General features: G+C 41.1%; 1 protein-coding gene across 1 annotated transcript; it reads left to right on the top strand.

The window, feature by feature from the left end:
- The first annotated feature begins 1730 nt into the window (after positions 1-1730).
- Positions 1731-5081, top strand: LOC147452478 (MND1-interacting protein 1-like). Its single transcript, XM_086518157.1, has 3 exons — positions 1731-1888; positions 2677-4190; positions 4287-5081. The coding sequence occupies exons 2-3, from the start codon at positions 2790-2792 to the stop codon at positions 4809-4811; spliced, it is 1926 nt and encodes a 641-aa protein (XP_086374283.1). The 5' UTR covers positions 1731-1888; positions 2677-2789; the 3' UTR covers positions 4812-5081.
- The last annotated feature ends 12205 nt before the right edge of the window (positions 5082-17286 follow it).

Here is a 17286-nt window from a genome sequence, read left to right as displayed (position 1 = left end):
GATAGCACGGTTGGGTGGAGACTAGCACACACATTACCACTGCCCTTTCAAAGCCATTAAATGTTACACAAGGTAAGCCCAAGCCTCAAAAGGTAGCAAGGATACATGTCAAGCCTCTACCCATGTTTCCCTCATGGTGTGCCTAAAGCCTATTGATTGGCCTCCCAAGGCGTTCAATGATATATCAGCTAATTTAATTAATTATTTTTACATCTCTATTAAAGGGGAAAGGGGGACACTTGTCCCAAGCCTACCCTTGTTGCTTGATATGCCTCCTGCATGTGATTGGCTAGGCCTGGAGGGGTCCAATGAGCTTTAAGCATGAGCTACAAGGGGGGGTCGACTAAAGCAAGAAGGGGGGTTTCTTGGGGGGTATACTCTCCCACACACACTCACACACACTCTCATTGTGTGAAGTGCAAAGTGCAAGAGCTCCTTCTCCTTCTCCAAGCTAGTAGAGAAGTTGAGAGCCTACACCAACACTCTTGGCTATGGAATGCAAATCCAACCAAGAGCTATGCTTCAATCCTTAAGTTTGCCATCTTCTCTATCTTCATTACTATGCTAATATGTATGCTAGCAAGAAGAGAGATGATAAGTGAGGAACTATTTCTTTCTCCTATGAATGTTTCTTCTTCCTCTTTCCTACCCTCATTCCCCGCTAGCTCTCTCTATCTTCAAAGGTGTTTGAGGCCTTGGGACCGAGGCTTGGGATAGTTAATGCTTTTTGCAAAGTTTATGTTATGCTTGTGATAAATGAAGCTTTCCATCTTCATTGCATCACCTAGGTCACAAGGAACACAAAGATTGTATTGTACCAAGTCTCTATTGATGGGAGAATCTATAATACAAATGCCTATTGGAGGGGGGACCGGCTCCACATAAATCCGGTCCTCATCTGTTGTCATGTTCTCTAAACTCTCTCTCTCTTGCAAAAGTATTGTTCATGCCAAGTTAACTAAGTACTATGTTTATGTTGCTACCACCAATTAAGTTCATCCTCTATGCTCTCAAAGTAGTTTCACAAAAATGTTCTCTCTAATTCTCTCAATTCCGCTACTCTCAAAGTTCATAGGCCATTTCCATTACACAAAATAATTTTAGTGTCCATATAAAGAGATGGTCGACTTCACATTGGTACATTTGTGTTTCTCTTCTCCTTTATTTTACATTTAGCAGTTTTATCTCTTTAAAGTGTCTTGCACTATATACTTGCATTTACTAGCAGAGAACTTCATGATCAAGCATTGGAAGTCGATGACATATTATCCCAGATGCATATGACCAAGTTGAGAGCAAAAACAACTTACAAAATGTCATGATGACGATTTTAGCATCTAAATGTAATAATTACACTTAGACTAAGCATTATTAGAGTGATATTAACATACCACATGACATACAATCACTATAATGCTACAATTTTACTTTCATCACAATCTAGTATGATTGATTACAAGATTTGTGTGTAATCCAAGTCCTAGTTGTGACATTATCCCGAATGTTATGGCCAAGCAAAGAGCACAGAGATAACTTACAAGTCTTTGAAGATCATTAGCATCTCCATAACATTTAGAGTATTGAAACATACAACATGACACATAATCACTCTTTTGCACCTTCAATCATAATCCATTTGTGTCTAAATTTAATCCTAGGCTCTAGGAGTACACTCCCAAAAATTGATACATTTCACACCATCATTGTCGGCATGGTGTTAGTTAATAGTTAAAGATGAGGATTTGTTTTCATCTCACTACTGTGCTTCATCGAGATCTCTCTCCAAGGGCTAAGCAAAATTGTGTGTTTATGCAAGCGCGCGTGTCTCTTTAGCGTCTGCACTGTTGGCTCGACAGGCTGAGCTCCCTAGTCTACTGGCAGCATCAAGGTACCATGACTTTTTTGTGTTTCTGCTGCGCATTTCTTTCTATCTGCTTTAAGGTAGAAGGATCAATCGTTCTGCAGAAGAGTATGCTTAAACATCGATATACGAGAGAGAGAGAGAGAGAGAGAGAGAGAGAGAGAGAGAGAGAAGCTTTCCATCATGCCTTTAGCCTGCACAGACCTACCGGCAAGCCCAAAGTGTGATTATGTGGCTTGAATCCCTGGGATTATACGCGTTTTCTTCTGGGAGCGTGGAGCTACAAACTCTTAGAGCAGCAATACTATGAAAGCAAAAAGATCTTTGGATGGGATATAGAATTGCTATTTGTTCTCCATTGACACTTGGTCAGGTTTATGTCATGCATAGATGCTGGTCTATTTTGGGAAGTTGTTGTACTTAACAGGACAATCATTTGCGAAGAAGTGGGCTTTTCTGTCATTTATTTTTGTGGCAAGTAAGAAACACGTCAGTTTACTCGTTTTCTGCCCCTTACAACTACAGATTTTGTTGGCCTGTTAGTGATGCAATAATGTGGGTTCCTCAGGTGAATGCAATCAGCTCTATGCTGATTGTTCTTTTTGTGTTCGTGTTTCACACTTGCATGCAAAAAGCAAGTTTCCACACATATCAGGTGTAAAGGTGTTGCAGTTATTGCAGCCAATGATTTGCTTGAGCTTTCTTTTTCTTTTGAGTGAAAGTTTGGGTTTATTGCATGATTGGATTGCTGTGAATATTGGCCTCCAAAGAAATTTGGCATAGACTTCTTAGTGTAGTGTTGTATTTGCTTGCAGCAAGTGGGATCTGTTAGCAGATTCTCCTTGCCTGACGTCGACCCGATCACATTTGATCAAGAATTTGAAGATCCAGAAGAGACAATACAGCTACCCAAATCATCTTCGCAGTAATGGAAAGTAATGTCTATTCTCCATCATCTGTATCTTCCACAGACAGCTGCTATGTGCCTCATTCTACTTGGATCCCCAATGTAGAACAGTTTTCTCAAATGTCGCTGACACAGCTCACTAACAATGGCGGAAAGGGGTTCTCAACAGGACCTCACGTTCCTATCAGGGCCCAGGTAGAAGTTGTCAAAGCTTCCAACGGTGTACCATATGAGGAGTCAGCGGGTGGTAGTTTGGCAGTTCCTTTTCGGATCAATACGACATTGAATCCAGAAAATGTGTCGAACTCATTATCGCAATTCTATGAGTCAGTGGGTGCTGGTTTGTCAAATCCTGTGAATTTATCGCAACAAGGTTTTGTCCAGGCAAATGTGAATGCTCCAGGCAGTGATACTGCTAGCTCGAGTGGGAATGTACATTTGAACACCTCGCTTTCTCTGGATGCTTGTTGCTCTCCTGAAAACAAGCATGCTACAAGTCACAGCTTAGTGGGAACAGTCTCTTCAGTTGGTGCTCCTGTGAATGGAAACTACACTGGAATGAATGTTGTACACTCGTCATTTATGCCAAGACAGGGCATTAAGCCGCAACCTGACATCTCTGCAAGTGTCGAACTTGACCGTAGCAAAATGGTGGGCAAAGCCTCTGCCTCTGATTCAATAAACAACTCTTTTTCTCATAGTGAAATAACCTCAGCGTCATGTTGTGAATGCAATGAGGCCATCAGCCTCAATGCTCCTGGCACGGAGCTTTCTCTTGCCATTGCTTCTGTTGTAGACAATGGAAGTCCTAACACTGAGGATTCACATTCGTTTATTTCTTCCTTCAACAACGCACCACAGAGTATTGGTAGCAGCAACATTGACAAGGCTGTGACGAGGAAGGATGAGATGTTTCTGAGGTTAGTTCAACAAGTGAGAGAATTGGAGGTGCAGCTTCAAGAGAGGAGGTCATGGGCACATCAGAAGGCTCTGCAGGCGGCATGCAAGTTCACCAAAGACATGTCTGAGCTCAAGTCGTTAAGGCTGGAGCATGAGGAGATTCTGAATTTGAAGAAGGATACCCAGGCTCTTGAAGACAACACGATGAAGAGGTTAACGGAGATGGAAAGTGCACTTAGAAAAGCTGGTGCTCAAGTGGATAAAGCAAATGCCTCCGTTCGAAAGCTGGAGACGGAAAATGCAGAGTTGAAAGCAGAGATGGAGGCCGCAAAGCTTAGTGCGGCTGAGTCTAATGCCAAGTGTCAGGAAGTTGCAAAGCGGGAGAAGAAGTCGTCGAAGAAAATACAAGCATGGGAGAAGCAGAAAGCAAAGATGTTGGAGGAGATTATGAAGCAAAAGCAGCAGATAATCCAAGTGCAAGAACAATTGGCCACTGTCAAGATTCAGCAACATGACTCAGAGGCTAGTTAGATTTGTTTCTAGTTAGTTTTGTGAAGTCGTGGAAATGTTGTGTGTCATGACATTAGCTTGTGTGTTTGTGTGTTTGGGCGTGCGCAGATGAGATGGCGCCAGGAAGAGAAAGCCAAAGAAGATGCTCTTGCAATTGCGGATGCGGAGAAGTGGGCAAGGGAACAGCTGGAGCTGGTTGCCAAAAGAAAGGAAGAGACATGGCGCCAGAAAGCAGATGCAGATTTTCAAAGGCACAAGGATGATATACAAAGACTTGAGAGTGAACTTGAACAGTTGAAAGTAGCTGCCGCTGAAGTGAGCAACATAGAGTACAATTCAGGGGGGATTTCTCTACAAAATGCTGATGCGAATGGGCTACAAAATTTGAAAGAAACCAGTTCACAGCTAATGCAGGAGCTTGCCGAGCTGCAGGATTCAAGAGACATGTGTCGAGATCGTGAGTGTGTCATGTGCATGTCGGAAGAGAGCTCCGTTGTCTTTCTTCCTTGTGCACACCAGATAGTGTGTGTCAATTGCAACGATCTCCATCAAAAGCGAGGAATGAGGGACTGCCCATCATGCAGGACAATGATTCAGCGAAGAATTCAAGTTTCGACTGCTTTATCCATGTAATGAAAGGATCCCCATCGAGTAAGAAGCTGCTAGGTTGCGACCACACAGTCGTTGAATGGATCCTAATCTAAATGTATATGAGTTAACTGCCTTATTGTTTATCACATATGCATATTTGAGTTAAAAAATTGTGTCTGAAAATCGTCGCCACAATTCTGGACGGTTTATGCATGATTGCTATGGAGTGTCATTATCATCAGAATTCTGATTGTCAGATGCATGTTTGCTCCAGTAATTTGATAATGCGAAGCTATCCCCCCTTTATTTATTTATTTATTATCTTATTTTGTGTGTGTGTGTGTGTGTGTGTGTTTGGGGGGGGGGGGGGGGGGGGGGGAGAGAGAGATAGTAAAAGTCCCTACCCTTGTACATTCACATGGTATGAGATGAGATTACATGATATGACCTTTTAACCATGTGGTGCGCGAATTGATTTCTTGAGAAGTGTGGATATGAAGGTGGCAATTGAACGTCCATGGAGTGGCCAGAAAAGAGGTATGTAGGGTGATGAGAATGGGATTTAACGTATGAACCTACCCTTATGCATCCACATGGTATGAGATCAGACTACATGACGTGACATGCTAATGTTTTGCATCTCAAATCAATCCTTCCATGCTAGGGTCAACCCCACACTTTTTTGGCATGCATTCGGACTCTTCTAAGTCATGCTACACCTTATACTACACATGCATAAGCTTAGAACATGGCCATAAAGAGAGCTCTTTTGTACTCTTTTACATCTAGTTTGTCTTCATTTCATTCTTTTTTACGTGTACTTACGCCAAGTTAATCATGAACGTGACTTTGCATAACTTGCATAGGTCTCGACATGTGGTATCAAAGCTTGATGAGGGTCAATGCATTGCTAATGTGTGAAGACTAATCAACATCAGTGTTAATGAGCTTCTTTAATCAATTGTGACATTAGGCAAGTACAAGTGCAATTATGTTCTTGCGTATTTAAGCCCACGAGTCACTAATAGCTTTAATTAATTAAGCATTGACTAGAGCGGATTAGGGTATGCGTGTATGTGTGTGTATGTGTGCACCGCGCGCATGTAGGTTTTTGTTCAGTTGTACAATAAATCCCCAAATTCGTTCATTTCATTCTCTGTCAATTAAATCCATTTGAAGAAGTTTCAATGCTCAATCAATTGAATCTTGGATTGGATCGATGTGTGGGTGATTAACAACTATTTGTGTGCATTTATTAGGGCAATTTTCTCCAACTTTGCATCCTAAAGAAGATCCTCCATAACTTCAATGCTTAGATTGCATTTATTGTGTGCACTAAAGGTACTCTGCATTAGCTAACTTCATTATTTGGAGCCAATTAGCCATCCTAGTCAACATTTTTTATTTGGACGTGTGTGAAGCTTTGCTAGGTTGACTTTACATTGTTTTTTTGGGGCTTCCTCAACAAGGAACTTGCGAGGGCATCTTTGTTGGTAGACTTTGACTCTAAAGTAAGCATATGAGGTCTTGGCCTCAAGAGTTGCCTCTGAAGATATTGGGACCATGGGCGGACTTCAAATCTCTATCCAAATCAATCTAAATCTCTTGGTGGGTCAATAGACGGTGATTCTCACAAGTAATTCCTTAATTGCCTTTTTATCTATCTAGTGGACTTCAAAGGTGTCTTGATTTGGATATATAATCTAATCGATTCCACATGCAAGGTGTCCCACAATTTGTCTACTTGAAAAATCACAGCGTCTGATGCCATTTGACTTAGAGGAGCTTCCCACCTCACGATTTCGAAGAAAGTTCAACTAAGAGTGCATTTCCACTTTGTTTTACATAGTGCCATAATCAGAGAGTTTTTTCCCATAGCCAGAGCTTTCAACGAGGCATTAAGCCAAGGTTCAAAAAAGGTCCGTTTAAAATCAACCAAGTCCCGAAGGGTAAAAATCTCTACATTAAGGATTGTCGTTTTATACATTCTCTGTCTAAATTTTTTTACAACCAAGCATTACTCAAATGAGATCGATGGATGTGTATGTCATGTTCCTTTTTAGGGATGATATGATTGTTTTGCCATTGTAAGGAAGTTTTAGACATTGACAGTGTCTTGGAGAGCCTTTAAAGGTTGTTAAGACCACTCCATAAGGCAACATGGGTGAGTTGAATGTAGAAAAGTTTGATGGCCAAGGTTCATACTTAAATAAACCAAAATGAAAGACTACTTATTGAAATAGGACCTATGGTCAATTGTGAAAGCTTTCCTAAATAAACAACCCAAACTGGATGCTACATAAACTAGGGTATCTCCTTCACAATCACCTCCCAATTGGAAGGTTAAGAAGAGCAAGCCTTCGGGATTATCATCACTAGATTGCGATCAAAACCAAATAAAGCAAAATAACTTTGATGGACGAGTTTTATAAATTGACCATGGAAGATGGAGAGAACCTTGCTAGTTTAGTCAACATATTGAAAGCATTGCTACACAGCTGACATTTATCAAGTGTGATATATTCAAAAGGATGATTAGGTTGTAGTTAGATTTACTAAGAGCTTTCCAAGCCTTTATGACCACACAGTCACCATCCTTGAGGAAAAGGAACCTACACTTGCATTGTGAAGTGTGATCAACTCTTTATAAGAAGAGAGAAAGTGCAAGAAAGAAGCACAATCCACTTCAGGAGAAGAAGTCTACCTAGCTTTGACATCAAAGAACCATTTCCATATATGTGGTAAGCTTGGACACATCTCAAAGGATTTCTACATAGCTTGGAGCACATAATTTGTCTCCTTCGATTCCAACTCACGTATTTTGTAGGTCATATTATTATCTCTATCACCCAATTTGGTCAAAAGGCAGTCATGCAACGGTTTCCAATGAGAAGCCCTTCCAGGGCAAGGCATGTTGAGGATCGGTTCGAAAATCAGGGAAGCTAGTACTCAAAGATAATGGAACTCACAAGAGCTTTCCAAACACAACGAACATACACAGCTTTGATGAGGCAAAGGCAAGATCTGTTGCTAGAGATGAAGAGTGCAAGATGCTCGGCATGGATGGCTCTTGGTTGTTCAAGAAGCAGGCAAAGATATCTCTCTACTTATCTCGGAATTTTGGATTTGACTTTTGCAAGGGCAAGTCTCCCAAATAAGTTTTTTTGAACTAGATGCAGTAAAAAAAAATCATGATCAGCCCATTGTCGACAAGCAAGATTTGACGGGTTTTAAAGGGTAATCAATAACGATTCCATACAAATGAGTATTGAGAAACCTAGGAATGCTTTGTCCGTGAAATTATTCTAGGTATTTTTATGCTTCCAATACGGTATCCTACTCGACAAGGTTTAGGATAATGTATCCTTGACAAGGTCGAGGATCGGCAGGGTCAATTCTCTCTAACTCAGTCTAGTACGACCATGCCATAAGATGGGCCACAGTACATTGGTCATGTTTTGACTAAGGAGCACGACTCCGTACGAGGCGATTCACGAGCACAGCTTGTGCAAAAATACTAACACGTTACATATTTTACAATCTTTAGAATTTGTGCCTCCAAGAAGTTAAGGAGGCTAGCACAACCATAAAAATCTATTGAAAAGCAAGGCTTTTAAGACACACCTCTAATCAAAGGCATGAAAAGCTTGCAAATTCCAAAGACAATGATTCAAGCAAGTCGGTGAGTACACTAAGCGGCTAGGTCTTCAATATACATGTTCTCTTCCACAGAATGTTCATCCTCGTTGACAAGCTTGTCCACCATCGGCATAGGCACATTACAAACTAGAAACTTCCAAGGAGCATAATTGACCATTGGCCTTACCTCAACAGGCTCCACACTTTGAACAAATGGCACCATCTTTGGTTGAACCATAGGATACACTGTCACCGCAACAAGCACATAATCCGTAGGCTTCAGCAAGTCCAACTCGAACTTCTGCTTCACCTTTCTACTCTTCACTTTGGCCACATACACCGTATCATCATAGCTATCCGCACCAAACTCACTCGTAGCAACTGCCCAAAAAATATATTCTGCAGCTCTTGCCATGAACCTCAACCACCACTCTTTAGACCATCAAGTCATACCTTTGCCCATCTGCACATCAGCAGCGGCACCGTCGGTAACTTTTCTGCATCTGTCACCATATGCATTGATACCATCCATAGGTCAAAATCTGTTACCCAGTCTTCAGGGTCTTCAACACCTGTGAAAATGGGGCCAATGCTTGGCCCCACCATCTCTACCAACTTTAAATATGACAAAATTACATTTCCCTTGACAAAGCACCACCCGTCTGGCGCCTTCAAACACCGCTTCTAACTTCAAACAAGAGCATCAGTGCGATCCTCAGTGGGGGCACCAGAAGATGGAAAGAGGGAAAGGGGAACACACCCAACACACAATCAGAATGCCTCTCTATAGCCCAGGGCTTCCACAACACCCCTATTGCTTGCACCTGCTAGCCTGTATATACCTGCTTGTGCCCTCTTCTATGATTGATACACATAGGCTGCACCAACATTCTTATTGCAATAACTCCTTCAAGTTGATTTTCTCTCATCGACCAATTCTAGAACATCATTGTTAGAACTCAACACGGTTTCTATCCACCATGGTCTTGTTGGGACATTCTCCACATAATGCTTTTGAATTGCTTCTTCTTAATTCGTCAATCCTTCCATCATATTTATTGGTTCGGCCACAATGGGTTGGATGTCTTCATAAACATGATTGTCTTGTTGATATGGAACTTGATCCTCTTCGTATGCTTAATGTATGCTTGGCCCAATTCTGTTTCACTTGGGCTTGTCGCAACCATGGCCGGCCCAACATCTCATAATTTTCTTGCATACTCTGAAGATCCAGCACCACAAAGGACACCGCAAAAAGTATTTCCCCAATATAAAAAGTTACCCCTATCAATATGCAGCGAGTTCGGACCCTTCTAATCTACCATATGAACAAAGAACGGGACAGATTCCAATTCTTGCCATCCATACTTATTACAAGTTTTCTATGTAATAATATTAACTTCGAAATCTCCATATACATTACATTTTTTATGCTACTATCCCGATGCCACATTGTGATCAACGAGGCTCGATCATCTGCCAGAGGACTCAACTCTGCCAGTGTTATGTTATTGTTGGATTTATTAATTGTCCTTTGAAGCCGGGTACCATTTGAAGCATAGTTCTCAACTTGATCTAAATAGGTAACTGCACCATATCTTTCCAAATATCGGACTCAAAATTTCCATTCATCGCATCCTTCCCAAGTTTGGTGTTAATTGGTTCTTCAACTGGAACGTCACAGGTTACTCTGATACACAGTCTTTCTTTCCTTGATTGCGGTGGATTTCTTATCGAAAACATGTACGGATGCGCTTGTGACTGCCAGTCCAAGATTTCCCTTAACTTTCCCCCGAACGAACTTGTTGAGGTAGCAGTATGGGTTCTTTCTCCGTACATTTTACTGCATTTTATAAGATAGCTATCTGATCCTCTATAGCGGGTTAAAAATTTCCTTCTGACTTGGATGAACTTCTTTTCTTCCTCTGTTGTTATTATTTCAATGGACACCATGTTTGTACTGACCTTTTTTCTTTCGTTGCTTTCTTGCGATCATACTCCGTAGCCTCTTTACACTTGTTGCGCCAATGATTATCATCCAGATAGAATGAGAAATTATTTAGCCTTAATGGATAAAAAATTGATTGACTTTCTTGTCAACCATAGCCATCACGGCCTCCAAATCAATGTCCTTGGTTTGCAAGGCCCGCACAATTTTGTTCGGTCTCCTTCTCTTGTCCTTATTGTGTGGAACTTGTACCACATTGGCTGCTTGACTCGGATGCTTGTTTTGTTGAGTTTGCCATTTGGACATATTCTGAGAATTATATCGGCATTGACTGATGTTTGATTCTTCATCTGACAAATGTTGCATCAAAGTTTATTCAGTGCACATCATGGCCGTCATTTCGATATTTGGTACATTGTTATTTTGAGGCGTTTGCTTCTGAGGTTTTTCCCTTTTCTATCGCCGTCCCACTCGAAGGCATTTTTTTTGGCTTCCTTGGTCTTTGTTCATTGTACAAGAGGACCTTCATCCTCTTTTAAGCTCGTATAGTCACTTTTTGCTGACTGTTTCTTGGATTTCTTTAAACAGGGAACGCTTAAAAATCTCTTTGCCACCTGAGCTGCCATCATAACCCTTTCAAATGATATTGTTTCTAGGTCAATTGTAGCAAGTGTGGTTTAGAGATTCTTTTGCAAACCACGGATATAATTTTAATTTAGCAACTCGTCCGTTGAACATGCCATTCCTACTCTTTGAAGTAGCATGCAGAACTTGGATGTGTAAGTTTCCACATTGGGTATTTTTTGCTTGCATAATTGTAAGTGTTCTAGCATTTTCGGAGTTGTTTTCTCCATACAAAATCCGCAACAATATCTAAAAAGTTTTGCAACAATCAACTGGATATTTCGCAAGACATTTTGAAAGGTTTCCACTCAGGGTGATTTCAAATATTGTTTCCTTATGCACCACATCACTACTACCATCCAATAGTGCATATTGCTTTTCAAAGAATCGAACACGTGAATCCATATCATTTATCAAATTTTTTATTGCAAATTTGGTTTACTTTAGACCATGATGCTTACCGCCTGGTCTTGCCATGCCAAAAACTTTGGAGATTGCCGATCTAGTCGGAACAAGAACATTTGAAACCACTAGAATCTCGGATGAAAATCTTGCAACCTTATTTGGTCTTCCAATCAATGCAATGGAATCCGGAATGGTGGAGCCACCCACACTGGGATCTTTACTTGCAAAACAATCACTAGTACAATACCTGTAATTGTTGTCACACTCCCTCCAAGGCTCAATCCTACTTACATCGACAAAAGAAATTTGGAAGGACCAACACCATCTGATTCATAAGCCCGATCCATAGAAGAAGGAACTATGTATAGGTACTCAAGGGTGGACTCGAATCCACATTGTTCGACCAAAAACCAACCAAGATCAGTTGGGTCTACTTGGGTAAATGTGTCTATAACTTTGATCAAGGCCGCTTCAAGTGCCCTTCCCCCCATGGATCTTCTGGTTCTACAAGAGTGGTGTCTCGGGCTATGCGGGATTTTTGCACTCCGCACTTTTGCCAAGTCAAAAGAAGGATTGGAGAAGGTAAACCACGAGACTGTGTTATGCACAACATAGCATCCTTTGTGCCTTAATGGTCAACACCACAAACCTTGACTCCATAAGTACCACCAATTCATGGTTGATTGTGGTCACCAATGTTATCCTTGAACAATATAATGAATGAAATAGAAAAAGAATTACTTCATTGCCGAAAGGTATGTTTCAAGAGACCAAAAAGCATAGAGCAATAGTGATATTTATCATCATAAAATACACTCTACAGAATCAATAAGACATCATCTCCATCACTCCCTGTAGAAAAATCATCATCTCCTCACACCATATCCAAGGAAGAGATTCCGGATGTATAACATCTTCCTCCTCTGCTTTTGCTCTAAGAAAATGTGTGTTCGATAACTCATCTTCAACATCGATGGGTGCTTCCCCTGAATCCAATCAGGCTAAATAGTCTACAACTACATGTTGCACACCAAGTCGATGCACCACTTCAAAATCAATTCCCTGTAGAAGAATCATCCATGTGGACAATCTTCTGGCCAAATTCTATTATCATACCAAAAACAATAATGATGAGTGGTCCACATGAAAAAATAATAAATTTTCAAGCAAATAATGTGTTAAGTTTTTCACCAAGTACACCATTCCTAGACATTATCTTTTTGTTATCAAATAGTTCTTCTCCGTTGCAAAAAGTCATCTACTAACATAGTAAATTGGTATGAACCACCCATTAACTGTCTCTTGCATTAGTACACTTTCAATTGCAATATCAAATGCATCCACACAAACATCGACGTCCCTTTCGCAATTCGGAGATAAAAGAACTAATGCTTACTTCAGCATCAATTTAAGGTGACGGTATGCCAGTCCACTTATATTCCATCTTGTCCACATGTGCCATTGCATTCAATGGTACCACAATATGGGCCAAAAATCACAAGTGTCAGCCATGCCATTGAACTTGGCCAAGAAACCGCAGTCGCCTTCAATGAATCACGTGGAGGTACCTGCATAATGGTTGTAATCTTGCTAGGATCTAGTGCAATGTCATCTTTGGAAATGATATTGTTGGGATTTAGGCCAACTAACCAGACATCCCACTCACTACTAACCCATCTACTAACTTAACCCATGTATACACTTATTCTTTAATACAACAGGATAACGTTGTTGTGCACTCCACCCAACAATAGGTCTCTCTCTCTGCTCTCGCACTTGCACTTGCACACGCTTCTCGCGGCAACTTCAACTGGTATCAGAGCACTTTATTTGCATCCGACAATGCAACGTACTCTACTGCCATAGTGGAAGACGACGTACAATCTTGAAGACATGACCTCCAAGATACTGCTGCTCCAACAAATATGAAAATATAGCCAGATGTTGATCTCCTATTGTCGACACAACCCGCATAGTCTGCATCTGCATAGCCCACGATGGATGCATCACCATTTCCCGAAGCGTAAACACCTATCGACCGTACCTTTGAGGTACCTAAGAATGTGCTTCACTGCTTCCCAATGCTTGCTACCAAGATTTTCCATATATCGGCTCACCACCCCCACTGCAAAAGCAATGTCTGGTCTGTGGCCACCATAGCATACATGAGACTGCCCACAGCCGAAGAATATGGTACCTTAGCCATTTCTGCTCTCTCAGCATCAAATTTGGGTGCATCTTCCTTGCTGAGTTTCAAGAATGCCTGCATTAGGGTACTCAATGCTTCCCCCCCTGCATATTGAAACACTGCAAAACTTTTTCAATGTATGTTTCCTGAGGTAACTCAAGAATATGACGTTTGTGATCTCTTATGATTCACATGCCAAGAAAGTGTGTAGCATCCCCCAAATATTTTATTGCAAAATTGTTGCTAAATGTTTTCTTCAAGTTGGCAATCTCCGCAATGGATTTCCCAGCTATAAGCATGTCATCAACATATAGAACTAGAATGATCATCGAGCCATCATCTAGCTTTCTTGTGTACAAGTAGTGATCCTCTTTGCTCCTTTTATATCCTTGAGACCTCATACCTGCATCAAACTTATGATACCACTACCTCGAACCCTGATTTAAGCCATAAAGTGCCTTTTTGAGCTTACATACTAGCTCCTCACAAGATGCGTTCGCCTGAACAAACCCTTCAGGCTGCTGCATGTAAACATCCTCATCGAGATCCCCGTGAAAAAAATCATGTCTTCACATCCATTTGGACAAGTTCCATGTCCTCAATTGCTATAAGACCAAGTACAGTTCTAAGCGTTGTCATCTTGACCACACATGAGAAGATTTCATCAAAATCGACTCCCTTTTGTTGTTTGAACCCTTCGACTACAAGTGTAGCCTTGTACTTTGGATTTGGATCACCTAAGGTAAATTTCTTCTTGTAACCCATTTGCAAGGTAAAGCTTTCGTTCTACCAAGTCCCATGTGTCATTAGCCAGAATCAAGTTACACTCAGATTCCATAGCCTTCTCCTGCTCACACTTCACCACATCATCCGTCATCATGGCTTCTTGGTAGCAGCTTGGCTCACCGCAATCAGTCAACATGATGTAATCAAGACCTAGCTCAAAATGTGCAGGTGGACGAGAGACTCTAGTAGACCGGCTCACTCCTTGACCATTGCTATCCGCTCCCTCTAGAGCATTTGCTAGTGTGAGGTACATCACTAGCGCGCTGAGTTGATTTCACTGTCTCTGAGGCAACATCCTCAAAAATGACTCTCCGAACCTCTATTTCCTTGATAGGTTGTTTATGCATCTTCGACTCATTGAAGATCACATCTGAACTACGAATGACTCGACGAGATTCCATGTGCTAGAGATGATATCCCATCTCTCCATTTGCACCATATCCAATGAAAATACATTTGTGTGACTTTGGCTCTAACTTCTGTTGAAATTGTTCAGGCACGTGAGCATAAGCTTCACAACCAAAAACATGTAGATGGTCATAGTGGGGCTTATGTTTAGACCATAACTCTTCTGGAATCTCATAGTTCAATGGCGTACTAGGCGAACAATTTATAATGTGCAATGTGGTCAAGACGGCTTCTGCCCAAAAGCCTTGTGTGAGATTTGCCATAGAAAGCATGGCTGTGACTCTTTCTTGAATCGTACAATTCATGTGCTCAGCAACTCCATTCTGAGCTGGTGTGTATGGTGCAGTAAACTGCCTTTTCATACCCCTTTTAGCACAGAAATTGTCAAACTCCTTGGAGACATGCTCTCCACCGTTGTCAGTCCGCAACCTCTTGAGTTTCTTGCCTGATTGATTCTCAACAAGTGCCAAAAATTTCTAGAATACAAGAAGAACTTGATCCTTATGTTTCAAAGAATATGCCCACACCTTTCGAGTAGAGTCATCTATGAATGTCACAAAATAGCTAGCCCCCCCTAGAGATTTGGTCAAGGTACACATTGACGACAACCCAGCAGATGATTTGAGCAGCAGATGCTTTGAGGAAAGGCTTAGCCACTATATTGCTTCACGATTGAACATACTAGGTCACTTGGGCTGCGTTGGCCTTCAAGTGGGAGTTTGTTGGGATTCAATCCAACTGGCCGGACATCCCACTTACTACTAACTCATCTACTAACTTAACCCATGTATACACTTATTCTTGAATACAACAGAATAAGGAGCTGCAACAACAGGATAACGTTGTTGTGCGCTCCACCCAATAGTAGGTCTCTCTCTCTACTCTCGCACTTGCACTTGCATTCGCACACGCTTTCCACGGCACCTTTAGATATGTCCCAACAACATTCTACTCACCACCGCAAACACACATAAGATAAGGTTAAGATTCACTCCCGTTTCTTGACAGTTTTTGAAACAAATTTGTAAATGATGTAAATGCTTCAATTCATCGCCAAAAATAAAATTTAAAAATCCAATAAATACACATAAAAACAATGAGATATGGACCAAATATCTGTTTCATATTTCTTTAAAAAGTATTGGGCACATTCTTCAATCCAAATCACATCACCGTACATGCAAATACTCTCCATGTTGTGATGAATGTGGTCTTTGGTTGATGTCCGGTTTGGACTTGATTGTGCCCACTATATTCATATGCAAATGAGTACATCTACTGACTATCCGTGTCAACCAACATAGAATCCAAGAATAAACGTGAAAAAGGATCTGACACCATAGTTGCATTTAACTTTTGGTAATCAACACAGATCCATAACGTCTTCATTTTCTTTGGCACCACCACAATTGGTGAGATCCACCCCGGATTTTCAATTGGGGTAATTTATCACACTTTCAAAACCTATCCAATTTCTCTTTGACTTGCTTGGCATAGTTTGGATTGATGTGATACCTGGCCTCCTTGGTTGGAATCACATCCTTCTTCAAATTGATGTGATGTTGGTAACATCGGGGAACAAGGCCTTTCATATCCGCATAATCCCATGCGAACATATCCATAAACTCCATCAACTTGATAAGCTTAGTTCAAAAATATTCCTCCAGGTCTGCATAAATCTTGACAAGTTTGGGTTTGTCCTATGTCCTCAAATTTACTTCTTGGATTTTATCCTCCTCCACTCACGAGACCTCATTCATTTGCTTCTCAAATTCATGTTCCTGCTGCAATAACTCCTTCTAGTCCATCATCTCGGGATATGATTTACTCTCATCCACCAATTCTGGAATATCACTATAAGAACTCAACTCGGTTTCTGTCCACCATGGTCTAGTTGAGACATTCTCCGCATAATGCTTTTGGATTGCTTCAACATCCACCGTACAAATAGCCATCAAATCCTAATTTGTTTGCAAGAATTTGGCTTCTTCTTCATCCGCCAATCCTCCCATCATATTTATTGGTTTGACCACTATGGGTTGGCTCTCTTTACAGACATAATTGGTTTCTTGGTAACATGTACCTTCCTTGATCCTCTATGTATGTCATGTATGCTTGACCCAATTCTGTTTCACCTTGGCTTGTCGCAACCATGGTCGGCCCACCAATATTTAATAAATTTTTTGCCTCCCCTCAAGATCTAGCACCTCAAAGGACACCACAAAACCTAATATCAAAAGTTACCCCTATCAAAGAAAGGTCAGGTCCTTCTATGATCCACCATAAGAATAAAAAACGGGACCGGTTCTAATTCTCACCATCCATACTTCTTAAGGTTTTCCATGTAATAATAGTAACTCCGGAGTCACCATCTACCAATACATTTTTTATGATGTTATTGCGACGCCACATCATGATCATGAGGGATAGATCATCTACCAGCCAACTCAACTCTGTAAGTATTATTTTACCAATTGTTGACCCCTCCGGTCGATTCATTATTTGCTCTTTGAAGACAT

Source organism: Adiantum capillus-veneris, chromosome 8, assembly GCF_014529385.1.
Source record: "Adiantum capillus-veneris isolate H3 chromosome 8, ASM1452938v2, whole genome shotgun sequence".
NCBI classification, from domain to species: Eukaryota; Viridiplantae; Streptophyta; class Polypodiopsida; order Polypodiales; family Pteridaceae; genus Adiantum; species Adiantum capillus-veneris.
Note: the sequence above shows the minus strand (reverse complement) of the source record. Positions and strands in the feature narration are given on the sequence as shown.